We start from the raw sequence: 27,401 nt of genomic DNA on the forward strand, positions 1-27,401 counted from the left end.
CAGCAACTCAGGAGGCTGAGGCAAGAGGATCACTTGAGGCCAGGAGTTCAAGACTAGCCTGGGCAACATAGAGAGACACTGTCTGTATAAAACTTTAAAAATAGCTGGCCATGCTGATATGCATCCCAGCTATTCAGGTGGCTGAGGTGTGAGGATCACTCAGGACCAGAAGTTTGAGGCTACAGTGAGCCATGATGTCACTACTGCACTCCAGCCTGGGTGACAGGGCAAGACCCTATATCTAAAATTAAAGAAAGAGGGAGGGAGAGAGGGAAGGAAGGAAGGAAAGAAGGAAGGAAGGAAGGAAAGAAGGAAGAAAGGAAGGAAAGAAGGAAGGAAGGAAGGAAAGAAGGAAGGAAGGGAAATTGTTTTGAGTTAAAGCGAAGTGATAAAATTAACAAAGGAGGAGTCATTAATATGGAAAAATGCACTACCAAATATTTGAGGATAATCTTAGATCAATACTTTTAATAATGAAAGAAATGTGAAAATCTGTTTGCCACTGATTTTAACATTTACCATCATTCATGTTTGAAAAATAAAACCCACCACTGGTTCCTCTCATAAGTAATTGTTCAAGAAAAATCCTAGAATGAAGTTTCTTTCTGGCACTACCACGTTACACTCTCTAGTCTCATTACATCTTTTTATATAGCCTTTTCCTGGCACTTTGATAATTCCATCAGAAAATCTTCACTAAAAGTAATTCATCCGCATATATTCTTCCACTGAAATTAACAGGTCCCAGCCAGCTCCACCCCCTACCTACTCCACCAAAAAAAGAACTCTCAGACCCTCTGCCTGATTGATTAACCCACTTCGACACTGAGAAATGAGTTCAACATTGAAAAGTAAGCAGTCTCCTTGATGCATAAACGACTCACATACTTATAAGAGATACTTGTCTTTTAAAGGGGAGTGCTTGTTAACTGAACTGAAAGCGCTAATTGAATTTCGGGCAACAGGAAAATAATTTTTTTAGCATAGATTTTCTTCATAATTAGGGCTGCTACATTTGGAAAATAAATATACAAACTGTCCAGTTAAATTTGACTTTCAGATAAACAGTGAATAATGTTTATTAGCAGTGGGCCCCAAATATAGAAATATTGTATGAGATATGCTTATGCTTTAAAAAAAATCTGTTATCTGAAATTTAAATTTAATTCTGTGGCATGTATTTTTTTCTGACAACCCTGTTCAGATATCTTAAATCATCATGGTGGTTATTCATTTCCTCCATGTCATGATGCTGACCTTTGTCTCCCTCCCCCCAATCTGCCAGTCCAGACCCTTGGTACATCAGTATGTTTCCTCCACCCAACCTTCTACATAAGAAACAAGCGCGGTGGCTCAAGCCTGTAATCCCAGCACTCTGGGAGGCTGAGGAGGGCGGATCACAAGGTTAAGAGATCGAGACCATCCTGGCCAACATGATGAAATCCCGTCTCTCCTAAAAATACAAAAATTAGCTGGGTATGGTGGCATGTGCCTGTAGTCCCAGCTACTCGGGAGGCTGAGGCAGAATTGCTTGAACCCGGGAGGTGGAGGTTGCAGTGAGCCAAGATTGTGCCACTGCACTCCAGCCTGGCACCTGGTGACAGAGTAAGACTCTGTCTCAAAAAAAAAAAAAAAAAAAAAAAAAACAGCAGTTGTCACAACAAATCAAGTGCTCTTTTAGGCCAACTTGGTAACATTCTAAAACAATAATGACCTGCCTAGCCCTGGGGCTTTGGGACTTTACTGGAGGTGAAGATAGGGTAGCAGGTGAGATATATTTGGGAATTTAAAACAAAAGAAAGTATAATTTGAGTGTAGGCTGTAGCTGACTGTAATAATAGTATTTAAATTATTTATAAGGTTTTAACAAAGCATATAATTGAACAATTTCAGCTGCCACCTGCTATTGAGGGTAACAAAACGGAAAATATTCTCAGCACTTAAAAAATGTTAGAAAAGATACTAATATGAAAGAGTAGAAAGGAATCCAAAAAACATGCATTTTTTCCTTTGGAAATTTTTGTTTTAACTATATATTTTTCCAGTTCTTCATCACTGACATCTGAAAATAGGCATTGGCACAACAAAAATGGTTAGGTGGAGAGAGTGCAGGACGTGCATTGAGCTTTGTGTTCTGTTGTCTCATGTGTTTATCAACATTCAGTTTGATGTATCAAAAAATCTTTAAATGACATTTTAATGTGCATCTAGGTTAGAGAAAAATCATCCTGGTCTGATAACTTCATGAGATTGTGAATACAGGTGATGTGACAGATGGTTGCCCAATTATTTTAAATATGGTTTGGTGACAATAATTGAAGATTGTGTTGCAGCTCATGCCCTTACACACACACACACACGCACACACATACACACACTGACTTGTGGGATTGAGACAGATGTTCAATTTTCAAGGTCAATATTTCAGTGTTCAACCCCCATTTCCCTCTACTCTAGGACTTAAAAGAATGAATCCATTAAAATCAGAAATACCTAAATTTCCAAGTAAAGATCCAAGAAGCCTAAAGTCTATTTCATAAAGCAACTTGTGAAACAAATTTAGTTACTTTGCAGGATTCTTGATATTATTATTCTCCATTTGCCAACTTCGTAGTCTTCACATCTCTAACCAGTAGCTTGCACATTGTCTATATTCAATAAATATTAAAGAAATGAACAAAATTGATTGACTAGATCATGTCTCTTAGTCCATTTAGTACTGCTATAAAAGAATACCTGAGGCTAGGTAAAGTATTTTTTTCAAAAAGAGGTTTATTTGGCTTATGGTTCTTCAGACAGTATCAGAAGCATGGCACCAGCATCAGCTCCTATTGAGGGCCTCAGCTGGCTTCCACTCATGACAGCAGCAAGGGAGCCTGAGTGGGTACAGACCACATGGCGAGAGAGAAAACAAGAGACAGAGTGAGGTGAGGTGCCAGGCTTTTTTTTTTTTTTTTTTTTTTTGAGAAGGAGTTTCGCTGTTGTTTTTCAGGCTGGAGTACAATGGCGTGATCTCAGCTCACCACAACCTCGGTCTCCCAGTTTCAAGCGATTCTTCTGCCTCAGCCTCCCAAGTAGCTGAAATTAAAGGCATGTGCCACCATGCCCAGCTAATTTTGCATTTTTAGTAGAGATGGAGTTTCTCCATGTTGGTCAGGCTGGTATTGAACTCCCAACCTCAGGTGATCTGCCTGCCTTGGCCTCCCAAAGTGCTTGGGAGTATAGGCATGAGCCACCACCCCCAACCACTTTTTTCTTTTTTTAAAAAACAACCAGTTCTCATGAGAACTAACAGCAAAAACTCACTCACTACAGTGAAAATGAGGCAAAAACCATTCATGAGGGATTCACCCATGGCCCAAACACACTTCCCATTAGGCCCCACCTCCAATATTAGAGATCAAATTTCAACATGAGATTTGATGGAGGCAAATAAACTATATCCAAACTATAGCACCAAGTGTCATACGCCTAGACAGAAATAGACCTGGCTCAATGTCACATCTGCTGTGACAGATGTGCTGGACATCTGGTAGTGTCCACTCTATACAAATCTGTGATAATTATCAGCTGCTGAGCTCTCAAACAAGGCAAAACTGTATAATAATCCCTAGAGGATCTCTTTAACCCAGACCAGTACACCACAAAAGGAATATAGTGAGAATGACTGACTTCACATTACACACCGAAAGCAAACTTAAGTAGACATTTATATGACTATCACCTGAAGAATGATGAGGTTCATAAATTTGGAAAGAAGAGCTTTATTTCTCGTAAGGGGCTACAGCCTGCAGTGTTACCTTTTGACAGGCTGGAAAGCATAACTTCCAGCCAGAAGCCAGAAACAGACACTTCAAGGGAGGGGAAAAGGGAACAGACATTTATGCTGAGCATGGTGGCCAAATATATATTCAATACGTTGTAGGAGGAGTCATTAATATTTATGAGAGAAGCATGCCCATGCTCAATTGAGCTTCATGCCCCTTTGTTGGGATCCATGTGGAAAAAATGGCAGCATTAGTATGATCCGAGGGTAGAGTTTTCGACCCTCTGACGTTAAAAGGTGAAGCATGGGGTACAAACATTACTGTACATTCTCAGTGGAATGGCTAGAATCATTCCCTAGTGGATGGTCCCTTATGAGGCACAAATGGAGGGACAGTGTCAGGTAGTTGGTCCATGTCAGTGGGGGAGTCTTCTGAAAGGGCTGGTTTCTGTTTAGCTCTTAGGGAAGAAAGCCTCGTAGTGGATAGTGAGGGAGGGGTTATAAGGAGGTATGTCTGACCCCCCTGATCCCATCATGGCTGAGAATTTAGTTTTCAAGGTTACTCTGGGATCCCTTTGGGCAGAAGGTCCAGTCAGTCAGGGGCAAGGAGGGCGGGGCTTAGAATTTTATTTTCAGTTTACATGATAAATTAAGTATAATTTTATATCATAAATGAGAAATACAGAAAATTTAGCATAGTGAGTTTCTGAATCAGGAAATTATCTCTGCCTTTTGTCTCTCAAGACCTATTTTCTGTAAGTTCTTTCAGCTTTCTCTATGCCAAAATGATCCTTCTTTGAACAAGAATCCATAGTAACCATTGTAGATAATGTCTTTGCTTAGAATTGTTCTATGTCTAGATTTTATATGTACAGAATCTGAACCAACTGAATTCTGCAGCTCTGGTGCTTCTAGTCTCAATTTTTCATAACTTGGGGAAGTTTCCTTTGTCTTCAGGTCATTTGGCAAAGTGAGAGTGTCATACCCCTGATACTCACTCCCTGGGGTAGTTAATTTGTGCTTAACACTCTCCTCTACCCATTCCTGCATCTGTTTCTCTTTCATCTATAGTTTTACCCTGCTTCAGACGTGCTCCCCCTAAGTTCTATGCTGTATCTCTCCATATAGCAACTATGCCTGGGCAGTTTTGCTTTGTGATGAGGTGGTTGCATAAGAACGCCTTTGAACAGAAGAGTAATTTCAAATTGAGTTTCTGCTAAGGAGCAGAATTCCACACTCCAGGATATTTTCTGCATAACACCGTAAACATCCCTCTGGCTGCAGCTGCTCAAGTATTTCTCTTGAACCATTTCACACCCTGAGCTGTCAACAAACACACTCAGAGAATGAAATGTGAAAATCTTAAAACACAAATTAAAATAACTATAATTTCTTAATAACACTAATGACTAAACATTCCATAGAGATCCTACCAAAGGAGTGTACTGTATGTCTCCCAGGCACAGAGTCTAATCATACCATTGTTGCTCTGGACCACAATTGACTCTAATAGGAATGGCACCGTGGCCAAGAGACTAAAGAGACTTGAAGCCAGCAAAGGAGACGTAGAGTTTGTCTAGGACTCATATACAAGGGCAGTCCAATGGCAGTGGGCTGGACAAGAGAAACACTATCATTGGTAAAAAGTATGCAGTTCATATAGCATTTTCACTTAGTACCCTCCACCTAGCAACCTCCATTTAATCCAAAGCAAAGGGCTTCATCCCCTGTATGGCCTACATTCCAAGGAATGAACCCAGCTTTGGAAATCCTTAATAATGAGTAGTGAATCTCCAGGTTGGCCACTCCCAGATTTCTTAGCTCAGATTTCCAAACACACATTATTTTTAGACCACAGAGTCATTCTCAGGGAACTCTGAAATTATTGCTGTCAGGTGCATCTGCCATACAACTATGAGTCCTGAAAGGATTTACACACTGAAAATACTGCATTATTTTACTGAAATGGTTATCAAAGTAGATATTTGCAAAGAAGGAATGTAAGCATCCTTCCTCCCAATCCTCCACCAGCATTTTGTGTTAAAATTCTAGTGTTGGAGTCTTTTTCCTTCAAAGGGAATTGTACCAAGCCTGATTTTTTTTTCTCTCATTATTGTCCCACAGCAGTAAAAAGACAATTGCTGACTCAGGCACTATTTCCTCTGGCTGCTACTTATAGCCACATAACTCCTGCCTTTACCAGCACCATAGGCAAAAATGACCTGCATTGTCTGAGAGAGGAGCAAGAAGAATGGCATTGATTCTGTCTCCATCTTTGTGGGTTTATATTAAGTTACTTTTAGACCGTGGTTTTTGAATGAAATAGAATTGACTTGAAGTATCTACAAAGGAGTGACAGAGTCCGGAGTGGGAAGGGGTGGGGAGAGGAGAGTCATGCAAGTGAGATGGAGGCTGAGGAAAAGGAAGAAAATGGAAAATCAAGGACAGCTGGGAGAGAAAAGATGAAAGTTGAGAAAGGGGAGGATGAACAGACTGACCATTAGGCTTTTTCTTCTCCTGGTAATCCACTTTGTGCAAAACCTGTCATCTGCAACTTGGATATCATCAGTGCAGCTCTCATTGCCAGCTAAACAGTCCTGGGAGGCCCACATTGGGCTTTGAGTGCCTATCACCTCACACTTGGTATCTCAAAATCTGCAACCACAGTCACAGTCACAAGGATTAGACTTCACTCTCTACATCCTCCCAAATCTCTCTGATTAGTGACCACTCACCCACACAATAAGATTACTTATTTTCTAATAGGAAAACATCTTTACTGAAAGAGTTTAACTTAAATAATTCACTTACAATGACAGTCATTACTATATTCTTGTTATAAACTAATCACATTTGTTCAAAGGAATTCCCTTAAGTTAGTCTGACTAGGATCGTCTAGAAGAGATCCTAAATTTTACAAGATTTATTACGTGAGCTATCCATGGTCCTACTCTTCAATGACGATCTTCTCTGTAAGGAAAAAAATGAAAAAAATCATCCTAATGATACTGATACTGATGTGTTTCATGAGAAAACTACAGGCAGAGCCTAATAGACTATGGCAGATGTGAATATCAGGCAAAACTATATGTTGTATTTCTTTGAGGATTTGTTGTTTTGTTTTGTTTTGTTTTTTTTGGCTGTTACTCAGGCTGGAGTGCAGCCTCACCATCTTGGCTCACTGTAACTTCCACCTCCCGTGTTCAAGGGATTCTCCTGCATCCGCCTCCCAAGTAGCTGGGATTACAGGTGCCTGCCACCATGCCTGGCTATTTTTTGTATTTTTAACAGAGATGGGGTTTCACCATATTGGCCAGCATAGTCTCCAACTTCTGACCTCAAATGATCCACCGACCTCGGCCTCCCAAAGTGCTGGGATCACAGGTATGAGCCACTGTGCCTGGCCGAGATATTATATTTCTTTATTTATCTAATGTTTAGCAGTCTAGTCATTGTTTAGTGGCTCACACTGACAGAGTAGTTAACTTTGCTGTTAGACAATCCTGTAATCTCAGTGATTCACAACTCCTAGCAGCTGCTGGTTGCTCCAGAAGCCCTGTTCCATGTGTCTTATTATTCCAGGATCCAGGCTGAAGGCACAATCCCTATTTGAGACATGCCATTCTCAGGGCAGAGGAAAGAACAAGAAGCTGTGAGAAACCACAATATTGTATGGGAATCATCTGTTTGGTTGAAGATTATGTGTGTCATCTCACATTCCACTGGCTAAAGCAAGTCTCATAGTCAAATGACAAAGGGGCAAGGAACTACACTCTAGGAATGCCACCTACTGAAAGGGCCTGTAAGTCACATGGCAGTTGGCGGAGATGTGCAATTCCCTTACAAGGAGAAAATGGTTGAACTAAATGCATGACTAATGGCATGACTAAATGCCACTGAGGTGCCCATTTCACCCCTTCACCCCTTCAAGTCTGTAAAATCTGCTGTTTCTCTGTCATGCCTAGCATATATGAGTCTTTGGCAAGACTGGGATCTCCCTTTCTAGGATCTAGCTTCCCAGCTATCCTATGTGAGATTTTATCACCTGCCTAGGTCTCTGCCATCCTCTTCTTCATCTAGAGAGTCCCACAGCTTACCCATACAATTATCTTCCTGATCTGAGACTTATAACATCTGCATCAAAGATTTTACTGAGAGAAAAGAAAGCATTCACTTCAAGCAGCTTCCGTTTACTGGTGTACTAGAATTCCTGAGGTAATAAAGACCTCACAGTTTGCTTGAAATAATAGAAAAAGGGCAAAACTTAAGCAAAGCACACATAAATGTGTATTTTAATAAACTACGCCACCACAAAATAAATTTTTCAGTGGCCAAGACTCTCAGTCCAAGTCTAGAACAGATACATTTTAGTACTTCATACTGTTAAAACATATTTTTATTCAGGAATGCATTAAAGCGTATCTCATATTGCTCAGTGGTAGAGTTGTTGCTGAAGTTCAATTGCCATAAATTGAAGAGTTGATAGTATAGTTAAAGGCGTATTTTGGAAATAATAATTCCCCAAAAGACTAGACGCAATGAACTGTTTGGCCAAAGAAAATTTAACACAGGCTGGGCACAATGGCTCAGAACTGTAATCCCAAAGCTTTGGGAGGCTAAGGTGGAAGGATCACATGAGGTCAGGAGTTTCAGAACAGCCTGGGCAACACAATGAGACCCCCACCCCCGACCGCCATCTCTGCAAAAGTAAGAAAATTAATCAGGCCTGGTGGGGTGGTGTACACCTGTAGTTGTAGCTTGAGCTAGGATCACTTGAGCCCAAGAGCCTGAGGCTGTGGTGAGCTATGATTGCATCAATGACTCCAGCCTGGGCAACAAACCATTCTCAAAAAAAAAAAAAAAAAAAATCATAAGGCAAAGAAAAGTAAATGAGATTAGAGATATTTATTGGAACTCTTTTTGAGTAGGAAAGTTTTCTTCCCAGCAAGAGTAGGCTTTGGGCTACAAGAGTATATTCAAGCAGGTGACAGCTGACCGTGTACTTCTAATTGGTATTCAGTACTGCTCCACACATATTGCCAAACTAGGATTATATTTAAAGTTAACTTCAACTAATGGGATTATAAATTTATGTCCTATTTTATTTTTTCTAGGCATTTTACTCAATAATAATATAAAAAAGCAAAAGAGTCCCAATAACTGTGCAGTTTTATTGAGACATTTAAATATTCTATATTTCTTGATCCCAAACATGTCTAGAATGTGATATTTTACTTAAGTTTAACATAAAGTTTTTTTTTATTTTTAATCACACTCTTTGTGTTAGCTTTACATTAGCCTCTAAATTAAGTATAGGCCGTCTATACAACAGAGTAATAAATGATGCACTCTATTTGAAGAAAGTAGTTTTTTGATATCAGGTTGACAGTCACTGGTAGATTGAGTGACTTTTTTATTTCTTGGTTTATTATTAAAGTGTCTTGAAAAACAACCCTGAAGTACGCAAATGTAGATACAGGTATATGTTAGATACCTGACCTTATTTTAACTGCAGTTTGGCATAAGGCATGAAAAATTGAGGGTAGATAATAAAGTTATTTTAAATGTAAAAGTTTTAAACATATGGATGAAATATGTTGTTTCAGTTAACCCCAACCTACTAAAAATTGCTTTATTGAAAAATCAAATGAGATGATTTTTAAAATTATAATTATACCAAATCAAATTATTTCTAGAAAAAAATTTATAAAACAATACTTTCTAGGTTTGGGAATTCTATGTAAAAACCAATGTCTTTCTTGGCTGCTAAAAAAAATAGTTATGTGAGATCACAACAGTAAAAATAACATTTTACCTAGTTATTTTTATTATTATTGGCAGTAACACTCTTTTGTAAAGTGGGTGGCAAGAACACTACAAAATGAACTGAAACACTTCTTGAATTGTCGTGTCCAGATGGTTTATGTCCCCAGAATAGTAATAACTCTTTACAAGGAGATGGCAAGTGTTCTGGCAGAAGTCTTTTTGGTTTCTCTTCAGTATGGATATTAAACTACTTTATAGATAGATTGCAGATATATGATTTTTCTCCACATCAGATTATATATTATAAAGTGTTCAAGATGTACAAGTGTTGCATAACTATATCAAACTTTGGAGTTATGGATGCATTATATAAAGTCATCTGCTCAGTTAGTAACTAGAAATAATCCAGTTTAGCAAAATATAAAATGTAATAGAAGTAAACCATAAATTGCCTGTGGAGGTATAGTTCAGCATGTTTGAAATCTGCATCATATAATTCTAAGCTTGAATATTACAATCATCTTTCTTTTAATTGGTGCCTCCCATTTTTCAAAATTTTGAAGAGCCAAAATGCTTTATTTACTGAATTTGTTTTTGGTCTCTCCAAGGAATATAATTTCATTGGAGAGACCTAGATCAAATACAGTAGATAAATACTATTTTAACGTAGCTACATATATTTTCATATATTTTATTTAACTTTAAAAACATATTTCATAACTATTAGGACCTGGCAGGCACCAATTTAGAGTTAGAAAATAAAAGTTCTAATTTCAGTCCTACCATTAATAAGCTGTGTAACCTGGGACAAATCACATATTTATTTTGAAAGTAGGAAGCACGTAGGTTCTAAACAAAGAAATTACCCATTTTTCTTTGATTCAGTTTGTTTTCTATTAAATGAGAAGAATAGATTAATCTCTGTTTTTTAAATCTTTGCTATTTCTTGGTTTTGATTTGCTTAGCTTTGTCTAATTCTCCTAAAATAACTTGCTCAACCTTTCAGAAGTTCAGAGGTCGAGGTAAACTAGGTCTTGTCTGCCTAAAAGCTTGTATTAAAGACTAAAGTTGTTCCATATCAACAGCAAAAAACTATCACATTAAGGACTATATATAATCTTGTCTGTGAATAACCCATAAAAGCTGTACTTTATATTCAGTTCACTAATCAATTGGTTAGTAATTTTTTTCCCTGCGAATCACTTCTAGAGTCAGATAAGGCATAAAATAATAGCAATTATTCTAATAGATCATAACAATAGCAGTGGAAACTGGGAGGAGAAAATGAGAGAATTAATTGTCTTACCAAGCTGTAAGGAGAGGCTTGGGAGTGAGGAAGGGAAATTACTTTTAGGTTTTAAAAATAACATGGAATGTAAGGACATTATTGAACCAAAAAGTCTCAAGATGTTACCTCAGTTATGGTATTCCTCACTTAAATACACAATGGCATCAGAAACGGAAGTTGTGGATGTTGGGAGTCTCTCAGGGACGGAAACATTAAATTTCATTCATCTTTCTCAGGTTCTGAACAAAGAAAAATTAATCAGAGGACTAAGACAAAGATCCCCCCCTTTTTTTTTTTTTTTTTTTTTTTGAGACGGAGTTTCGCTCTTGTTACCCAGGCTGGAGTGCAATGGCGCGATCTCGGCTCACCGCAACCTCCGCCTCCTGGGTTCAGGCAATTCTCCTGCCTCAACCTCCCGAGTAGCTGGGATTACAGGCACGCGCCACCATGCCCAGCTAATTTGTTTTGTATTAGTAGAGACAGGGTTTCACCATGTTGACCAGGATGGTCTCGATCTCTTGACCTCGTGATCCACCCACCTTGGCCTCCCAAAGTGCTGGGATTACAGGCGTGAGCCACCGCGCCCGGCAAAGATCCCCTTTTTATCTCACAGAAGTTTATGTGGGGAATATAGCTTTGTGTGAAAGCCCAAAAACCCATTAACCAAACAGAGCTACCCACAGAGGCCCAAGTAGTCACAGACAGAGCTGCTCCCCAAAGGAAAAAGCCGCATAATGATTAACTTATGAAAGGCCGGTTTCTTCAGGTACAAAGCATTTGTAAGGTTTCCTTTACAGAATGCCACAGAGAAAATAAAATACTTCATTGTGAGCTATCATAGATATTTCCGTTTGAGTTGACAAATGCAGATGCCCCAGGGACTTCATAGGTTAAGGTTACTTTAAATGAAGCTCCTCCATCTGCACTTTGATGGTCATCAAATCTGTGCGGTTGATCAGTCTCAGTCACCTCAGTATAAACATCTTTTGGCTGTGATAAACGCCTACTCAAGCCCAGAATGTAATACATGTATCCTCTTCTACGGGAAAGAGAGATATATAATGCCCAGAAGCAAAACTTCATCCAGTAGTAGAACATTTATTATAAGTAATGAATTAGTAAAGTCTTAGAAATGATACTGAATGTATCAGTATTAACTTGATGATCTTGTAAAGTCCTCCGAGAATGTTCAGTGTTCCTAATCTATAATTCTAATGGTACAGATTTACCTTCCTCTTTTTCTTTAAGTTAGATAATACGAAATTATATTATTTATTTACTCATTATTTCTACATCCTAACATTTTTTCCTCATTATTCTTTTGTCCACATTATTTGATATTGGTCATGTTATTGCTATTACTTTACTATTTCTTTCCACTCAAAATTTCCACTTCATTTTCTTACCATCTTTTTCCCATGATCGCTCACTTCCATTTAATTTTCTTTTGGATTCTTTTTTTCCTGTCTTCTTTAGGGTTTCTTATCTAATTAATTTCCACTTTTAATGTGTTTTGCTTGTCCTCCAAAGAATCATTCTTCTTCCCGTTTTCCATTGCCCGCTACTCTACTTATTCCCAACATTTCTTTTGATTCCTTCAGATTTGATGTTCGCTAACATAAACTTTGTAATGTTTTAATCCTAGCTAATTAATGTTTTAATCCTTACTTAGTTCTCTTTATAATTTCATTTTGTCTGAATGCATACCCATAATCATCTTGAAAAGGCCTCTTTCTTTGAAGTCTTCTCTTGTTAGGAAAGTTTCATTGTCTTTTGAAAGGAGCAAGGTCTCCTCTATGTAATCAAATATTTAAATGCTGGTTTTTATGTAAAGAGAAAACTATAAGCCAAAACTGCAGATTATATAAGGTTACCACCCCATATCTAGTGACATGTATTTTCATAGAGTGGGACAATTATGTCTTCAGTTATAAATTTTTAGAATAAAGAAGTGAAATCTCTTTCGTAAGTGTAAGTAAAAAATTCATGATTTATTTCTGTATTTTTAATAGAATAAGTACAGATTTCAAATGTAATATAGAACATTTTTTCATATTACTGAAAAATATTAATATTGAATGATATTTGACATTTTTTGGGTATTTCATAATTAACCTTTTGGGATTTTAATTGGTTTTATTCTTATAATTACTATAACATAGTTTATTTTCAGGTAGCATTTGAATACAAAATCTACTTAAAAAAGAGTTAAAAAAATACTTTTTCTAGTATCAGTATGATCTCATTATAATATGGGTTATATTGCTCATATATGAATATAATTCTTGTATCTTAACTAATCTGTAATTATACATAATACATTTGAACTGATCATATTTGTCAGTGTAGAATTCTTGTCTTCTACTTTCTTGGTTGTTTATTTCTCTAGTAAACAATAGCCAGTGACTTGGGAGATTTTCTTTGGGGAGCTTTTCTCAAATATAGTAATTTCTGGAGAATTAGAAGCTTTTTAGTAACTGTTTCTGCCCATTCACACAACTTCATAAACAATAACATCAAATGTGGCACTCTCTTTGAAATATGGTGATTATCATAATTATCACCTGTATTAAAATATACCTATATATAATATCTAACATATACAGATTAAGGAAAGTGCTAAAACAGTGAAATGAAAAGGAGGAAATCAAACTGATAGAAAAAGACACACTAGATAAATGCTAATAAATAGAAATTAAAGTCATTGCATGCTAAGAGACAAAGTTTTCTTTAAAGGGAAGAAACTATAGTGAGATAAACAAAGGTCATTTAAAGAAGTATGGGGTTCAATTCACTCCAAGGATCCAAAGATAACATAAGTGCTATCTACACATCAAATAATACAGCATTGGAATTCATAGAACAAAAATGAAAGAAATCACAATAAATAAAAACAAATTAAAAATAGACATTAATTCACCTCTCAACTGGGAACAATCAAGTAGAATAAATATATATACAGACATAGGAGGTCTACATAAGATAAGAGATAATATATATACAATTGAGATACACTGAACTCTACTGCTTTAAAAAAAAGAATACGTTTCTTTTTAATTTTCTTAGAAAAGTCATTAAAAATAATCTCTATTAGGATAGAAAGAAATCACAACAAATACCAAGAAACTTAAATGGTACAAACTATTTTATCAGATCATAATGTAATAAAACTGAACATAAATTTAAAAATCGGAAAATCTATCATTCGGAAATTTTAAACACTCTTTTATATGGCTCTTGCATCAGTGAGGACCTTGAAACCAAAATTCATTTTAAGACTTTTCTGGTTATTCTTATTTGCTTATTTTTCCATATGAAGTTTCAAATAGCTTTCTCTAGTCATATGAATTTTGTGATTATTTTTCAAAATTGAATTTAATTTATTAATTTAGGGAATCTTAATATCTTTATGATATTGCATTCTTATCTAATAATAGGATATACCTTTCCATCAATTTATATTTATTTTTTAGTTTATTCAAAGCTTTTAAAAAATGCTTACATTGTATTTAGGAACATAGCTTTCATTGTATTTTTTCTCCTCAAAATACACTAGTTTTGCAGTAGTTTTAGGTTCACAGCAAAATTAAGCGAAAAATACAGAGTTTCCCTTTCCTCTACACATACAAAGCCTCCCCCACTGTCAGTATTCTGCATCAGAGTAGCACATACGTACAGCTGTAAAAATAATCTATTTAGAAGAGAAGAAATACAATGGAAGAAAATTACTTTGGGGAAAATTATTTTTCCCTAAATTAATAAATAAAATGCAGTTTAAATATACCTATACTGCATATAGGTATATTTTAACATACATGATTGTTATATACATTAGAATCAAAGTCCTCATTAATTCAAAAACTATTTTAAGGAAAGTGTTTAGATATTGTATATAGTTACAATTGATAAACTCACATTGCTGTATCAGAATGATCCAAAGTCCATAGTTTATATTAGAATTCAATCTTGGTATTGTACATTTTATGAGTTTGGACAAATGTATAATTACATGTTTCCACTATTATAGTGTGATGCAAAGTATTATCATTGCCCTGGCAACCACTGATCTTTTTATTGTCTCCATAGTTTTGTCTTTTCCAGAATGTCATATAGTTGGAATCATGCCATATGTCCATTTTAGATTGCTTCTTTCAATTAGTAATATGTATTTAAAGTTTCTCCATATCTTTTCATGGCTCGATATCTCATTTATTTTAATGCTGAGCAATATTCCATTGTCTAAATGTATCACAGGTTATTTATCCATTCACCTACTGAAGGAAATCTTGGTTGCTTCCAGGTTTGTGCAATTATGAATAAAGCTGCTGTATACATCCGTGTGCAGGATTTTGTGTGGACGTAAGTTTTCAACTCCTTTGGGTTAAATACTAAGGTATGCAATTGCTGGATCATATGGTAAGAGTATGTTTGGTTTTTAAGAAACTGCTAAAATGTCTTCCAAGTTGCTATGCCATTTTGCCTGCCCACTAGCAATGAATGTGAGCTTCTATTGCTCCATATCCTCATCAGCATTTAATGTTGCCAGAGTTCTGGACGTTGACCATTCTAATGGGTGTGTAGTGATATCTAATCATTTAAATTTGCATTTCACTTGTGACATATGATATGGGGCATCTTCTCATATGCTTATTTGCCCCCTGTGCATCTTCTTTGGTGAAGTGTCTGTTCAGGTCTTTGGCCCATTTTTTATTCAGGTTGTTCATTTTCTTATTGCTGAGTTTTAAGAATTTGTTGTATGTTTGGGATAACAGTCCTTTATCATACATATCTTTTGCAAATATTTTTTTCACAGTATGTGGTTTGCCTTCTCATTCTCTTGAAAGTATCTTTCACAGAGCAAAAGTTTTTCATTTTAATGATGTCCAGTTTGTCAATTCTTTTTTTCTCATCATACCTTTGGTGTTATATCTAAAAAGTCATCACCTGAGTTCTAATTCCAAAATGGCAAGGAAGTTGCAAGCTGGCACAGCTCCTCCTCACCACCATTCCTGGAAAACTAGAAACAAATATACAGTACTGAGATTATCACCAGAAATATTCCAGAACTCAAATATGAGGATGAGGCAGTTCCCAGGGAAACAAAGTAAAAAGTTATCAACAAATTTAGACTCAGCTAGATTTTCTCCAATAATATTTTCTAGGCGCTTTTTAGTTCTGCATTTTACATTTAGGTTTGTGATCCATTTTGAGTTAATTTTTGTGAAAGTTGTAAGGTCTCTATTTCTAGGTTTACTTTTTTGCATTTGGATATCTAGTTATTCCAGCAATACTTGTTGAAAAGGCTATCTTTTGTTCATTTTACTAGCTTACTTCTTTATCAAAGATCAGTTGGCTGTAATTATGTGGGTCTTCTTCTCCACTCTCTATCCTGTTCCACTGATCCATTTATCTATTCTTTTGTCAATACCATACTGTGTTGATTACTGCAGCTTTATAGTAAGTCTTAAAGTTGGGTTAGTGTTAGTCCTCCAACTTTGTTCTTCTTCAACATTGTTTTGGCTTTTTTGGTTTTTTTACCTTTCAAAATAAAATTTAAAATCGGTTCATCAATATCCACAAATTAACTGCTGGGATTTTGACAGAGATTGAAATAAATCTTTAGTTCAAGTTGGGAAGAACTGGTGTCTTTGATATATTGAATACTCTTATCCAAACACGTGGACTATCTTGGCATTTATTTAGTTATTTTTTATCTCTACCTCACTCCACATAGAAAATAAATTCCAAATAGATAAAATATTTTAATTTATAACACCAAACCATCAAAATACTAAAAATACAAGAAGAAAAGGTGATATAGATGCATGTGTATGAACGTATGTATTTCATATTCTTTCTCCTACCCCTTACTGCCCATCCCTCTGGATGCCTTTCTAAGCATTATCCAGAAGCCAAAGAAGAATTAGATAATCACATGAAAATGTTAGCATTTTTAATTAAATCTTTTAAAATCTGTAGCACAAAGCACCATAAAGTCAAAAAACATATATTAAAACATCACACGTCAAAAAAATCAAGTAGTTAATATTTTGTCTTAAAAGATACTATAGATTGAAAAAAAATGAAAAATGGGCTGTTCTTTAAATAGACAGTTGTAGGAAAGAAAATTAAAAATAATTCTTAAGTATATGAAAAATAAGTTCCACTTTTCTCATAGTAAGACAAATGCAAATTAAAACTGTAGTATGTTCTCATCTTTGTCCCTGTCAGATTGGAAATATCAAAAATATGATTACACATTATATTGATGAGAATAAATAGGCACTCTATTATGTTGCTGTCAGGAGAATAAGTTCATATAAACTCCATAGAGAGTAGTTTTGCATTGACTATCATAATTAAAGATTCATTCTTTGCAAAGCCAAGTCTAACTTTAAAAATTAATTTTATAAATATATCCACAATTATTTGAAAGTACGTGTGTAAAAATGTATTAATTGCAACTTTATTTATTAGCTTGGAAACAATCCAAATACTCACATTCAGAGAATTGGTTAAATAAATTATGGCATACAACATGCAATGGAAAACCAAGTAGCCAGTAATAGGTATGAGTCAAATCTATAAAAATTAAGATGAATGAGCTCTAATGTATGTTTTAAGTAAAAAATACTGGTATAAAACAGTTTGTATAATAAGATTCTGTTTGTATATGTATTTTAAAGTAGAATATGTGTACATACAGTCATGTTCTAGCATATACCTATTATATATCTGGAAAAAATATATGGGAGATAGGTAGCAGTGGTAGCCTCTAGGAAGGGGAATTGAGCCTGGGGAAGTGAGGTAAAAAGGAGACATTATACCACATTTTCTTTTAAATGCTTGCATTTATATCATTTACATATATTTTCTATTAAAAAGCTATTTAAAAATAAAAACTATATATATATATACACACACATATATATCAAAATATTTTATTTTCTTTTGGAGAAAGGTACTATATTTGTTATCCCTAAACTTTTATTTGCATAACAAGAAATGTTAGTATATTCCTGATGACTTTTAGAGGAACCAGAGTTTGTAGACAGAACATTCAGTTTTCATTGATTTACTGGCAAGCTATTCTTCCAGGTCCTAAGTAACTGTGGGTTAAGTTGTAAGAACCTCTGAAAACTTCACTTAATAGACTAAGGGTACAAATTTAAACTTGAATCCTCCCTTCTTTTGATTATCCATTCTGAAAAGCATAGTTTTCACAGCCATGAGAACCTCCTTGAAATGTGAGGTCCCTGTAGGATTCTTTACAAAATAATTATGCCCGCAATTTTATTATTGCAGTTCATATACACCAAAGCTGTAATTAACTGTACCATAGCTTGCTGACCTTAATGAGTTAATGCAGTCTCCAAATAAAATTCATGCCCAAGCAGTATCTTAGGCTCTGGGATGTTTTGGCTGGGTAAGATTGGTAAAATGTGAGTTTCTATTAAATATGCCTTAAAACAGTACATTTGGGATTTGGCATCTGGCTTCAGATCAGGTCTGACTCTGCTGTATGGAGTTGAGGGTTCTGCCTCAGGCCTTCATGATAGGGTTAGCACTATAGAACTATAGAATCAGCAAGAATTTCATTATTGCTTCAATGAAGAAAAACACTTTAGTTTCTATTGAGTTTATGGCACCCTGTCTTCTTTCTGATCATTTTTCCTGAAATAGGAGAATCCTGCTGTCTCTCCTGCACCTACAGTTATCTTCTTCCACCCCCACCTCAATCTAGTAATTTCTTTCCAGACTAGTTTTTTTCTCCTTACTCACATAAATGGCATTTGTCCAACTGCAGACTGTCTTTTTCTTTGTGTTCAAGTAAGCCAATTACACATGGCAAATGAAGTGAGCAGGACATAGTTCCAGACGTCTCAAATCTTAGAATAGTTTAAAGCCCAGTCAGGACAGCAGTAACTAACTGATTGGTCACTAAGGTTGGTCACTGCAAACTATCCTGACCATCTTGGCCAGTAATCACTTGTCAAGCCTGGAGGGTAAGATTTTAAGTCCTCTCAGAGACAATTTCTTTTCACCTCATACTTGTTGAATGAGCTTTCCTTTGTCTTTATAGACACAGTCTCCATCTTCTAGGGATGTCACAGACTGAATAGCTCATTGGTGAAATAGTGATAATTAGTCTAATCTACTTTGGTTAAGGCCATATTTGAACCACCTTTAAAACTCATGGCCCAGTTCCTGTATCAGGATAGCACAAGAATTAATAAATGTGGGATGCTTAACAAAATTCAACACGGAAACTGGTTTTGTTAAACATTTTTTTTTTAGAAATTGTCTTTCAATTTAAGAAGAAAACAAAAATTTAAATCCTCTACCTCATGTTTCATGACAAGAATTTATTTATATCAACATCTCTTAATCTTCTCTTTAAAATATCTGTATTCCTTTTATTTCAGGAATTTCATATGCAGAGTAAATGGTAATTAAAATGTGCAGGATGACAAGATGGAGCAAACAGTGCTTGTACCACCAGGACCTGACAGCTTCAAATTCTTTACCAGAGAATCTCTTGCGGCTATTGAAAGACGCATTGCAGAAGAAAAGGCTAAGAATCCCAAACCAGACAAAAAAGATGATGATGAAAATGGCCCAAAGCCAAATAGTGACTTGGAAGCTGGAAAGAACCTTCCATTTATTTATGGAGACATTCCTCCAGAGATGGTGTCAGAACCCCTGGAGGACCTGGACCCCTACTATATCAATAAGAAAGTGAGTGTTTTTTATCAAGCATATTTTGCTGCTAATTGCCTGCTGCATTCCTTGGACTGTTGTAGCACCAACACGTGCCAAATTAGCACAAAATCTTAAGTATACTGTTTAAGAAATGAAACAGATTTGTGTGTGGTTTATGCATATACATGAAAAATGAATTGATTATATCATAGCATATGCAACTGCTCCAAATGCACGATGACAAATAAAAAGAAGCCGGGCGCAGTGGCGAACGCCTGTAATCCCAGCACTTTGGGAGGCGGAGGCGGTGGATCACGATGTCAGGAGATCGAGACCATCCTGGGCAACATGGTGAAGCCCTGTCTCTACTAAAATACAAAATATTAGCCAGGCACGGTGGCGCATGCCTGTAGTACCAGTTACTTGGGATGCTGAGGCAGGGGAGTCGCTTGAACCTGGGAGGAGGAGGTTGCAGTGAGCCAAGATCATGCCACTGCACTCCAGCCTGGCGACAGAGCGAGACTCCATCTAAAAAAAAAAAAAAGTAAATTATAGGCAGCTAATTTAACAAATTGACACATTCTCTCCACAGATTAGATTTACTATGCAATTTTCTGGACTTTCTGTACTTGGAAATACTTGGTAATCTCAAAATCATATGAGTTATAAAGGCTATAGAAAATATTAGTACTAATTTTTTGTGAAACAAAATTTGATGCCATGGGGTTTGCAATTTCTATGTCACGTCATAAACAATAAATCAAGTAATTTCCTGAATAAATTTTTTTTACCTGTAAAATAACACTTTTACATAAACTAGAATTTTGCAAGTTATTTAATCTTTTGGTACTAATGTATTAATATTGGTAAGAATTAACAAATATGTCATAATCTGAAGAACCTATAAACAATATCTGAATGTGTGTTTTTTTTTTTGTATCCATGTTTGAAACTAATACCTTATATTAAGCATCCAACTTTTCATTTTGACTGTCTTTTCACCAAACCAAAAAGAAAAGCATAAAAAAAATTTTAAAAGATTATTTTGTTGATTTTAAACTAAATGTATGACTTTAGGTGATTTGTAACATTTTCTTTTTCACCTGACACAATGCATTTGTGAATCTTAGTGGAAAGGTAGGGCACAAATAAATTTTTTGTTAGACATGAATATTAAAATATGCCCTAGACTTTTAGGGACTCTCTTTGTTTCTGGCCCAGTTCTGTATGAAGTTAGTCCTTGTCAAATGCAGGCAACAGTTTGGCATTTGTAATATGTAGATTTGAGGCAGTTTTATAAATCACTTCTGATTGGCAACTATAGTTTCAGAGACAACAGCCTCACAGAAGGATGACTAGCCTTAAGTTCAGATTTTTTGTAACTGTTCAGGATATAGTCAGTTTAAGTATAACACATTTTCTCTTTTTAAAAACTAGTCTATTCATTTTACAGTAGAGGAAGGGATGGATCCTGTTCCATGTATTTCATTTTTCTTCTAATTTTACTTTTGAATACCATATTGTCAAATCTTAGTTGGGAAGAGATTATTAATCTCATAACTGCCATTTAAGTTATGAGAAAAGTTGCACTTTATTATTAAATCAGTTTTTTGAAAATTAATATATATAAAAAGCCAAAGCCCAAATTAAGCAAACTATGAGGACTTTGTTTGTATAAGAAAAGTAAAAATGCACATAATCCAATTGTTTAAACATTTTAACTCATTTAAAATGACTAGTATTGAAGCAAAGACTCTGATGTGTTCCAGACAGAAATTCATTCATAGCATAGAGTATGCTACTGTATTTTTAGCCATTGGATACTTCTAGTCTATTCAGAGGCTGTTCTTGGGATGTGTTAGTGGGCTCCATCCTCAACAGGCCTTTTCCTACCCCCAGACACCAGGTCCTCACCTTTTTGGTAGCAAACAGAAACTAAATATGGTTAAAGCCACCCGGCATCTATCCCTTAATCAAACAGGAAAGAAATTTAGTGTCTCTGCTTTTATGCTGTGTGCTTATGTGTAAAACAATGAATGAATGTTTTGAGAAAGACCAAACTAATGCATGTTGACAAAGGTAAACATTCTTCATCTGAAAACCAGAACATCTAATCAATCTTTTTTTTTTAATTAAAGAGCTTTCAGAATGATAAAAGTGATTGTCTCGAGGGGATGTCCCCAATCGAAACAGTCCATAGTTGGTTTATAATGAATTATATATAACAAAAGATATAAAGACAGATGTAAAACAAAATTATGCAAACATTTTCAAAATACTCAAAAGAAATGTCTTATAACTGAGGGCGAAAGACCAACTCTGATGAAGTGACAGCCAGATTCTTGTGTGGAGGAAACCCTTATAAACTTTGTTGGGCTCATTTCTAAACTTGCTCTTAACATCTTCTGTCTTATCTTCAAATGCACATGGTATGAGGAAGGAAAAGCATTTTGCCATTTTGGAACAAATCACAGTGTGCAAGTAGAACAACCTGATAAGAGAAATATTGTTATCAGGAAAGAGTGTTCCCCAAGGTAAGGTATATTCATGGCTTTCACATTGAGCTGACACCAGGCAAATCTTCAAATGTAAGTCATTCAACAGCAAGTCAAATGAAGCGTTTTGCAGGGCAGAAATCCTTAAAAACTAATATGGGGTGCGTAGAACACATGATTGAGTTATGTGTTTGAAATTTCCTTCTTCTGCATTTCTATGTCTTAAGACTTTTATAAGTTGCCTGTACACTTTTTTCTGTCTTTGATTTTCTTTTGTAATTGGATTATTTCAATATTGAAGAATGTTCTTAAACTCTGAATTAATTTGCTCTGACTAAAGCTGGAATGCTTAGCAAAATCTGAACCTTTTAAAAAGAATGAATATTTCTTTCAATATGACTAATTTTATTTTAGTGACTGGGTTATCTGACATTGGCTGGGTGATCTTCATTAAAACAATGCAGTACACATACAAAGTACTCTTGACACAGCAAAACGGTCAAATAGTTCAAACGTCACCAGAAAAAATGTTTCTTAGGATGAGATTTTCCACTACTGCTGATATTAGGTGTGTGGATTGGGTTTGCCTGAGTGAAATGGAATATGCAGTTAGAATAGTGATTTCCCTAAAGTTGAACTCTAGTACAAGTTAATGTGTCATTTGTATCTGTATACAAAGATTCTGGTTTCTTTCTTAACAATATGTAGAATAAACAGAGCAACTCAACTGTAAATATATTTGCAGAATCTGTTCCTTACATTGTATTTTAGGTTAAAGTGCAGTAGTGTACATGCAAGGAATTTATGTGGATAACAACACAACCACCACACTGAAGCTCTCTGTGATCTTTTATGAAGGCAATGTCAGTGAGCTTATAAAAATGTCACCGCTGAGGGCGTACTTTCCAATGGCATATGCCCACATATTTTTATCCTCTTTGTCCCAGTTTAAGATGTGCAAATTATGTAATGTTCAAATATTCTACCAAAATTGTTAAAGTAGTTTAATCCATGTTCAGTAATGTTGTAGTAGTAACTGAAGAAATAGTAGCAATCATCTCATGAGCATTCCTGATGCACAAAAGCATTAGGTTTTTAGACCCCCAGATGTTTTAAGCCTTCCGAGTTCCAGGTTAAAAACTCGGGGAAAAAATGCTGTCATAATACAATGACAGTATTTTTTCATATCATGTTAGCTCTGATTCAGTGGTCTTTAAAACATGATTCCATATTGGGTTCCCTTTGTTTGTTTATTTACTTTAGCTGTGTAGGAAGGCACATTTTAGCTTGTGAACACACCTTTGTTCCCCTCATGGGACTTTTTTTCACAGTTTCGTTTCATAGCTTGGGTTGATTTTGTACCATTTGGCTCTACATACAAATTCTTTACCCACTCTTTATTACAGAAAATGTCTTCCTTCTTATGTTCTTGTTAAAATTACAGATGACTCATTATTACCATGGAAGAAAATATCATTTTAACAATGTGACAGTTTACTTGAAATAGAATGAACTATTTTAGATCTGTAGTAAAAAAGGATGTTTGTTAATTATGGAGTGCCAAAATGTATTCATTTTTAAAAAGTCTTATGGACCACTTAAAAGTAACTTATTCTCTCTTTCTATCAGCTGTCCAAAAAAGATGCACACTCTCTCTTTGTTGGGCTGCATGAGAAGTCACATATGAATTTGTGATTTCAAATTCATGTGTGCTCTATCACTGACACAGGAGTTTTTAGCTGTTAAATTGGGTGGAGAGAGTTTGTTTTATTTTTAATTGCAATTATGGAGTTTTTCTTGCAAAAGTAATTGATAGAAAATCAGAAAAGTAGGTGATTATTAAAAGCTTATAATTCTACAAAGTGTCATGTGGCCAGTCTCCAGTGTGTAGTTGTTCTTTGCATATCATTAGCTCCTCTAGAACTACAAGTCACCCAGACTCTCCCTTACATCCATGACCCTGTAGTTGACTTCCTTGTCTTTCTCCTCCCTATGCACTGTTTCCTCCTTGTGCTTCTTTTTCCTTTGTCACTCCCCGTCTCTGTCTCAGAAACAGTCCCAAGATGGTGATGTTGTTAAACAAAATGATAGTTAGCATTTTTTTAGTATCTGCCTTATCAATAGGAGATTCTTCCATTGAAAGTGACCAAAACCCAACAGAAGCAACTTTTGGGGAAAAAATAAAGGAAAAGTGTCTAGTGAATCTGGTTTTAATATCAAAATATCCAGTATCTCAAATGGTATTGTGAGGGCAGTCCTTTTCCATGTTTAGCTCTGCTTTCACCTATGCTGACTTCATTTGCAGGCTGGCTCTTCCACAAGATGGAAGAAAGCCTCCAGTGGTACTAAACTAACATCCTACAGCCTTGTAAGCACTGCCCTTTGTCCATCAAAAAAAAAAAAAAAAAAAAAAAAAGATCACGTTTTCTTCAAAAGCTCTAACAGAAGTTGGAAGTCCTAGAATTGGTTCTAATTAGGTCACATGGCCTCCTCTGAACCACTCACTTTGGTCAGCAGTATGTGATGGTCTCCTTGGTATGAGATGGTATCTACCACATGCTGCCCTGTGTGCCAAGGGGTGGGTCAGCTCTACCAAGCCACACAGGCAGACAGTGGGGCAGAGGTTTTCTCCAAAAGGAAGAGAATAGGAACTGTTAGAAAACATGTCCTAAGCAGTCAAAAAAAAAAAAACCAAACTATATACTCTACATGCTATGTATAATATATAATAGGATAATTACTGTTCTTATTTAATCCATGTATCATGTCCTTTCAAGATAGATCTTGTCTTTATTTAAAAATAATAAAACTGAATTTAAATAATTTGCCTAAGATCACAAAACTATTTAGTAACAGAGACTAGTTTTAAAACTAGACCAGTGAGTTTCCATGGCCCATTGCCATGCTAGTTTGGTTTTGCTGTCGTAGCAGTAATCATAGCAGTGGAAAAGAGAAGTCAGTGATAGAATCTAAATAAGCCTATAGCTGTTCTTCCTGTTTCCTGCTCAGGCCATTTTGCAAGATGTGATTCTTGTCTCCTAGGCTGGCAGTATTTCCCAAACCCTTACTGATCACTTCACCATTTGTCTGTTTCCTGCCTTTGTAAAAACTAAAATCTCAGACACTCAGTGATCTAGATTAGCTACTAAAATAATTAGAAAAGTTTCTTTCCCAATAAATTCCAATAGGGTAATAAGTGCCTATTTTCAAAGAGGATCAATTCAGGAAATTTAAATTGTGTGCCTCTGTAAGGAAATGGCATTTAAATTGGGATCTGAAAGCTAAAGGGAGAAGGGAAAGGAGAATCTTCCAATGAAAGAGAACAGCATAGAAGAAGACATACAATCAAATTGACCGGTAATACTTAAGAAGAGAATAAGGTGAGGGTGGAGAGGTAGACCTAGGCTAGGTAAAGGGGCTCTTTCAGTACAAAGAATTTGAAGGTTATCTTAAAACAAAATGAATTCCCAACAAGTATTTGAGTACAGGAGTAACATGGTTCACTTTACATTGTTAAAAATCACTCGGCTTCTCTATGGAGAAATTTAGGAGTTTTATGCTTGGTCTAGCAATTTGGCAATGGAGATGGAGAATAATGGATAGACTCAGAATTGGTTTTGGAGGTGTGATGTTTAGGTGTCAGACAGAAGGAAGCTGCTGGCCTTGTTTTCTTAGATAGGAAGTTTGAGAAGAAAGATGTTGAACCTGAAAATTCCAATACGAAAATTGTCCATGCTTGGAGAAACAGAAATGTTCTTATATGTGTATATTTAAGAGTTAGAATACAGAGACACATTTTAAATATTTTAATCCTTATATTTTTATTGGCACTTTAGAATTCACAAAGGGCATTCACATGTTTTATTTCACTTCATCCTCAAAACAATCCCTGAGATTGATATTATATAATCTTCTCCTCTGAGATGGAGAAATTGAGGGGAATAATTTGCTCATAGTTCTCACACAGCAACCTTGTAATCAAGCTAGACTCAAATGTGTTCTTTCCAACCAAAAAAAAAAATTAACTGACCATATAATAGTGTAGCAGATCCAGGGAATGTACATAGTGATGATATATAGCTGAAAAATGTTTCAGCTACAGATTTTATTCTTTTTCCTTATGGTTATAGTTTCTTCTCTCTGCTGGAGAAGAGGTTAAAGGCTCCGCAGCCTTGGCTGACAAAAGCCTAGCTAGGCACTTTCTAGCTAGGCAGCTTCTGCAGAGTTACCTCCTCCACTGGCCCCAACCCTCCCTCATGCCACCCAGCTAAAGCATAGGAACAAGCAATTTTACAGATTCTTCTTTAGGTACAAATTCTTCTCTTTTGTGTGATCTTATGGTAAAATTTTTAAAAACTGACTATGAGACATGGAGACAACAGACATGTTTTATTAAACTAACATTATTATTTATAATGTTGAATTATTTTCTGGCATTTATACGTCAGAAGATATTGCACACACACATAAAATTATTTATACAAGAATTTCTCTTGGAATATCATTTCAGGCATCAATGACTTATATGCCTAAAATTGTCGGGTACCTACTGTCATTTAGCCTTGGTGGGTATTTTAGTTTGTAATCTGTGGCTTAAGGACCACATCTGTCATTAAGTGAAGGCTATATATTAAAGCTTGGTGGGCCACATGTAGGCAAGTGACACAGATTGTTCTTCAGTCTTACTATCCCTGGTTGAAAGGGAAAAACTGAATGAGATGAGGAGAGAAAAAAATATTAAGTATGGCATGCTCTCTTCAGCGTCAGGTAGAAAACCTGCACGAAAACTTGTCATCCCCCACTGAGCCAGAAAAGGAAGAAAATCTTGGCTTGAACTCACAGGCTATAATAAATGCAAAGGGAAGTAGGTGAGACCATTTTAAAGTCCTTGGGAAAAAAATTCTATACCATGGAACTGGTCCAGCATAAGAAATGTCCCCAGAGTTATATATTATACTAGGAATCTCTTGACTGTCTACGTTGCTTTTCACACCCAAAACTTTGAAGCATCTCTCCTATTGCCGCATGGCTCTCCTTCTGCCCCTTCATGCTGGACCCTCTTCCCAAGCCAGCAGCTTAGAGCTATGAAAAAGTTAATACCACTTCTGGGTAGGAGCTAGAGCCGGATAATTTCCCTGGTCTGACTGCCAGGGCTATTTCAAGGAGAAAACTCTGCCATTTTCAGAGTAACACTTTCTTAACACATAGTGATAAAGTTTTGCAGTGCCATTAATTGTACTTCATTAATAGTTTGATAGACTCAGGCATCTAGTAATATATGTGTATCTGTGGGAATATATGTTCAAAGTTCCAAACAACTGACTTCCAAATGCATTTTTGGAGCACAACTCATGTACAAGTTGAAAATTGTCTGTTTTAAACT

The 27,401-nt window shown here is 35.8% G+C and overlaps 1 protein-coding gene across 6 annotated transcripts in view; it reads left to right on the top strand.

The window, feature by feature from the left end:
• SCN1A (sodium voltage-gated channel alpha subunit 1) overlaps positions 1-27,401 on the top strand; it is a 129,191-nt gene that overhangs the window by 33,283 nt on the left and 68,507 nt on the right. For all 6 annotated transcript variants that reach the window (XM_064382644.1, XM_064382646.1, XM_064382648.1 and 3 more), the window contains exons 2-3: positions 15,121-15,179; positions 19,247-19,559. In XM_064382644.1, the coding sequence (XP_064238714.1) occupies positions 19,296-19,559 (264 nt within the window). In that variant the 5' untranslated portion in view covers positions 15,121-15,179; positions 19,247-19,295. The remainder of the gene's footprint in view (positions 1-15,120; positions 15,180-19,246; positions 19,560-27,401) is intronic.

The sequence above is a fragment of the Aotus nancymaae genome, unplaced genomic scaffold (assembly GCF_030222135.1).
Source record: "Aotus nancymaae isolate 86718 unplaced genomic scaffold, 86718_ANA_hifiasm-v0.15.2.pri h1tg000029l, whole genome shotgun sequence".
Taxonomy (NCBI): domain Eukaryota; kingdom Metazoa; phylum Chordata; class Mammalia; order Primates; family Aotidae; genus Aotus; species Aotus nancymaae.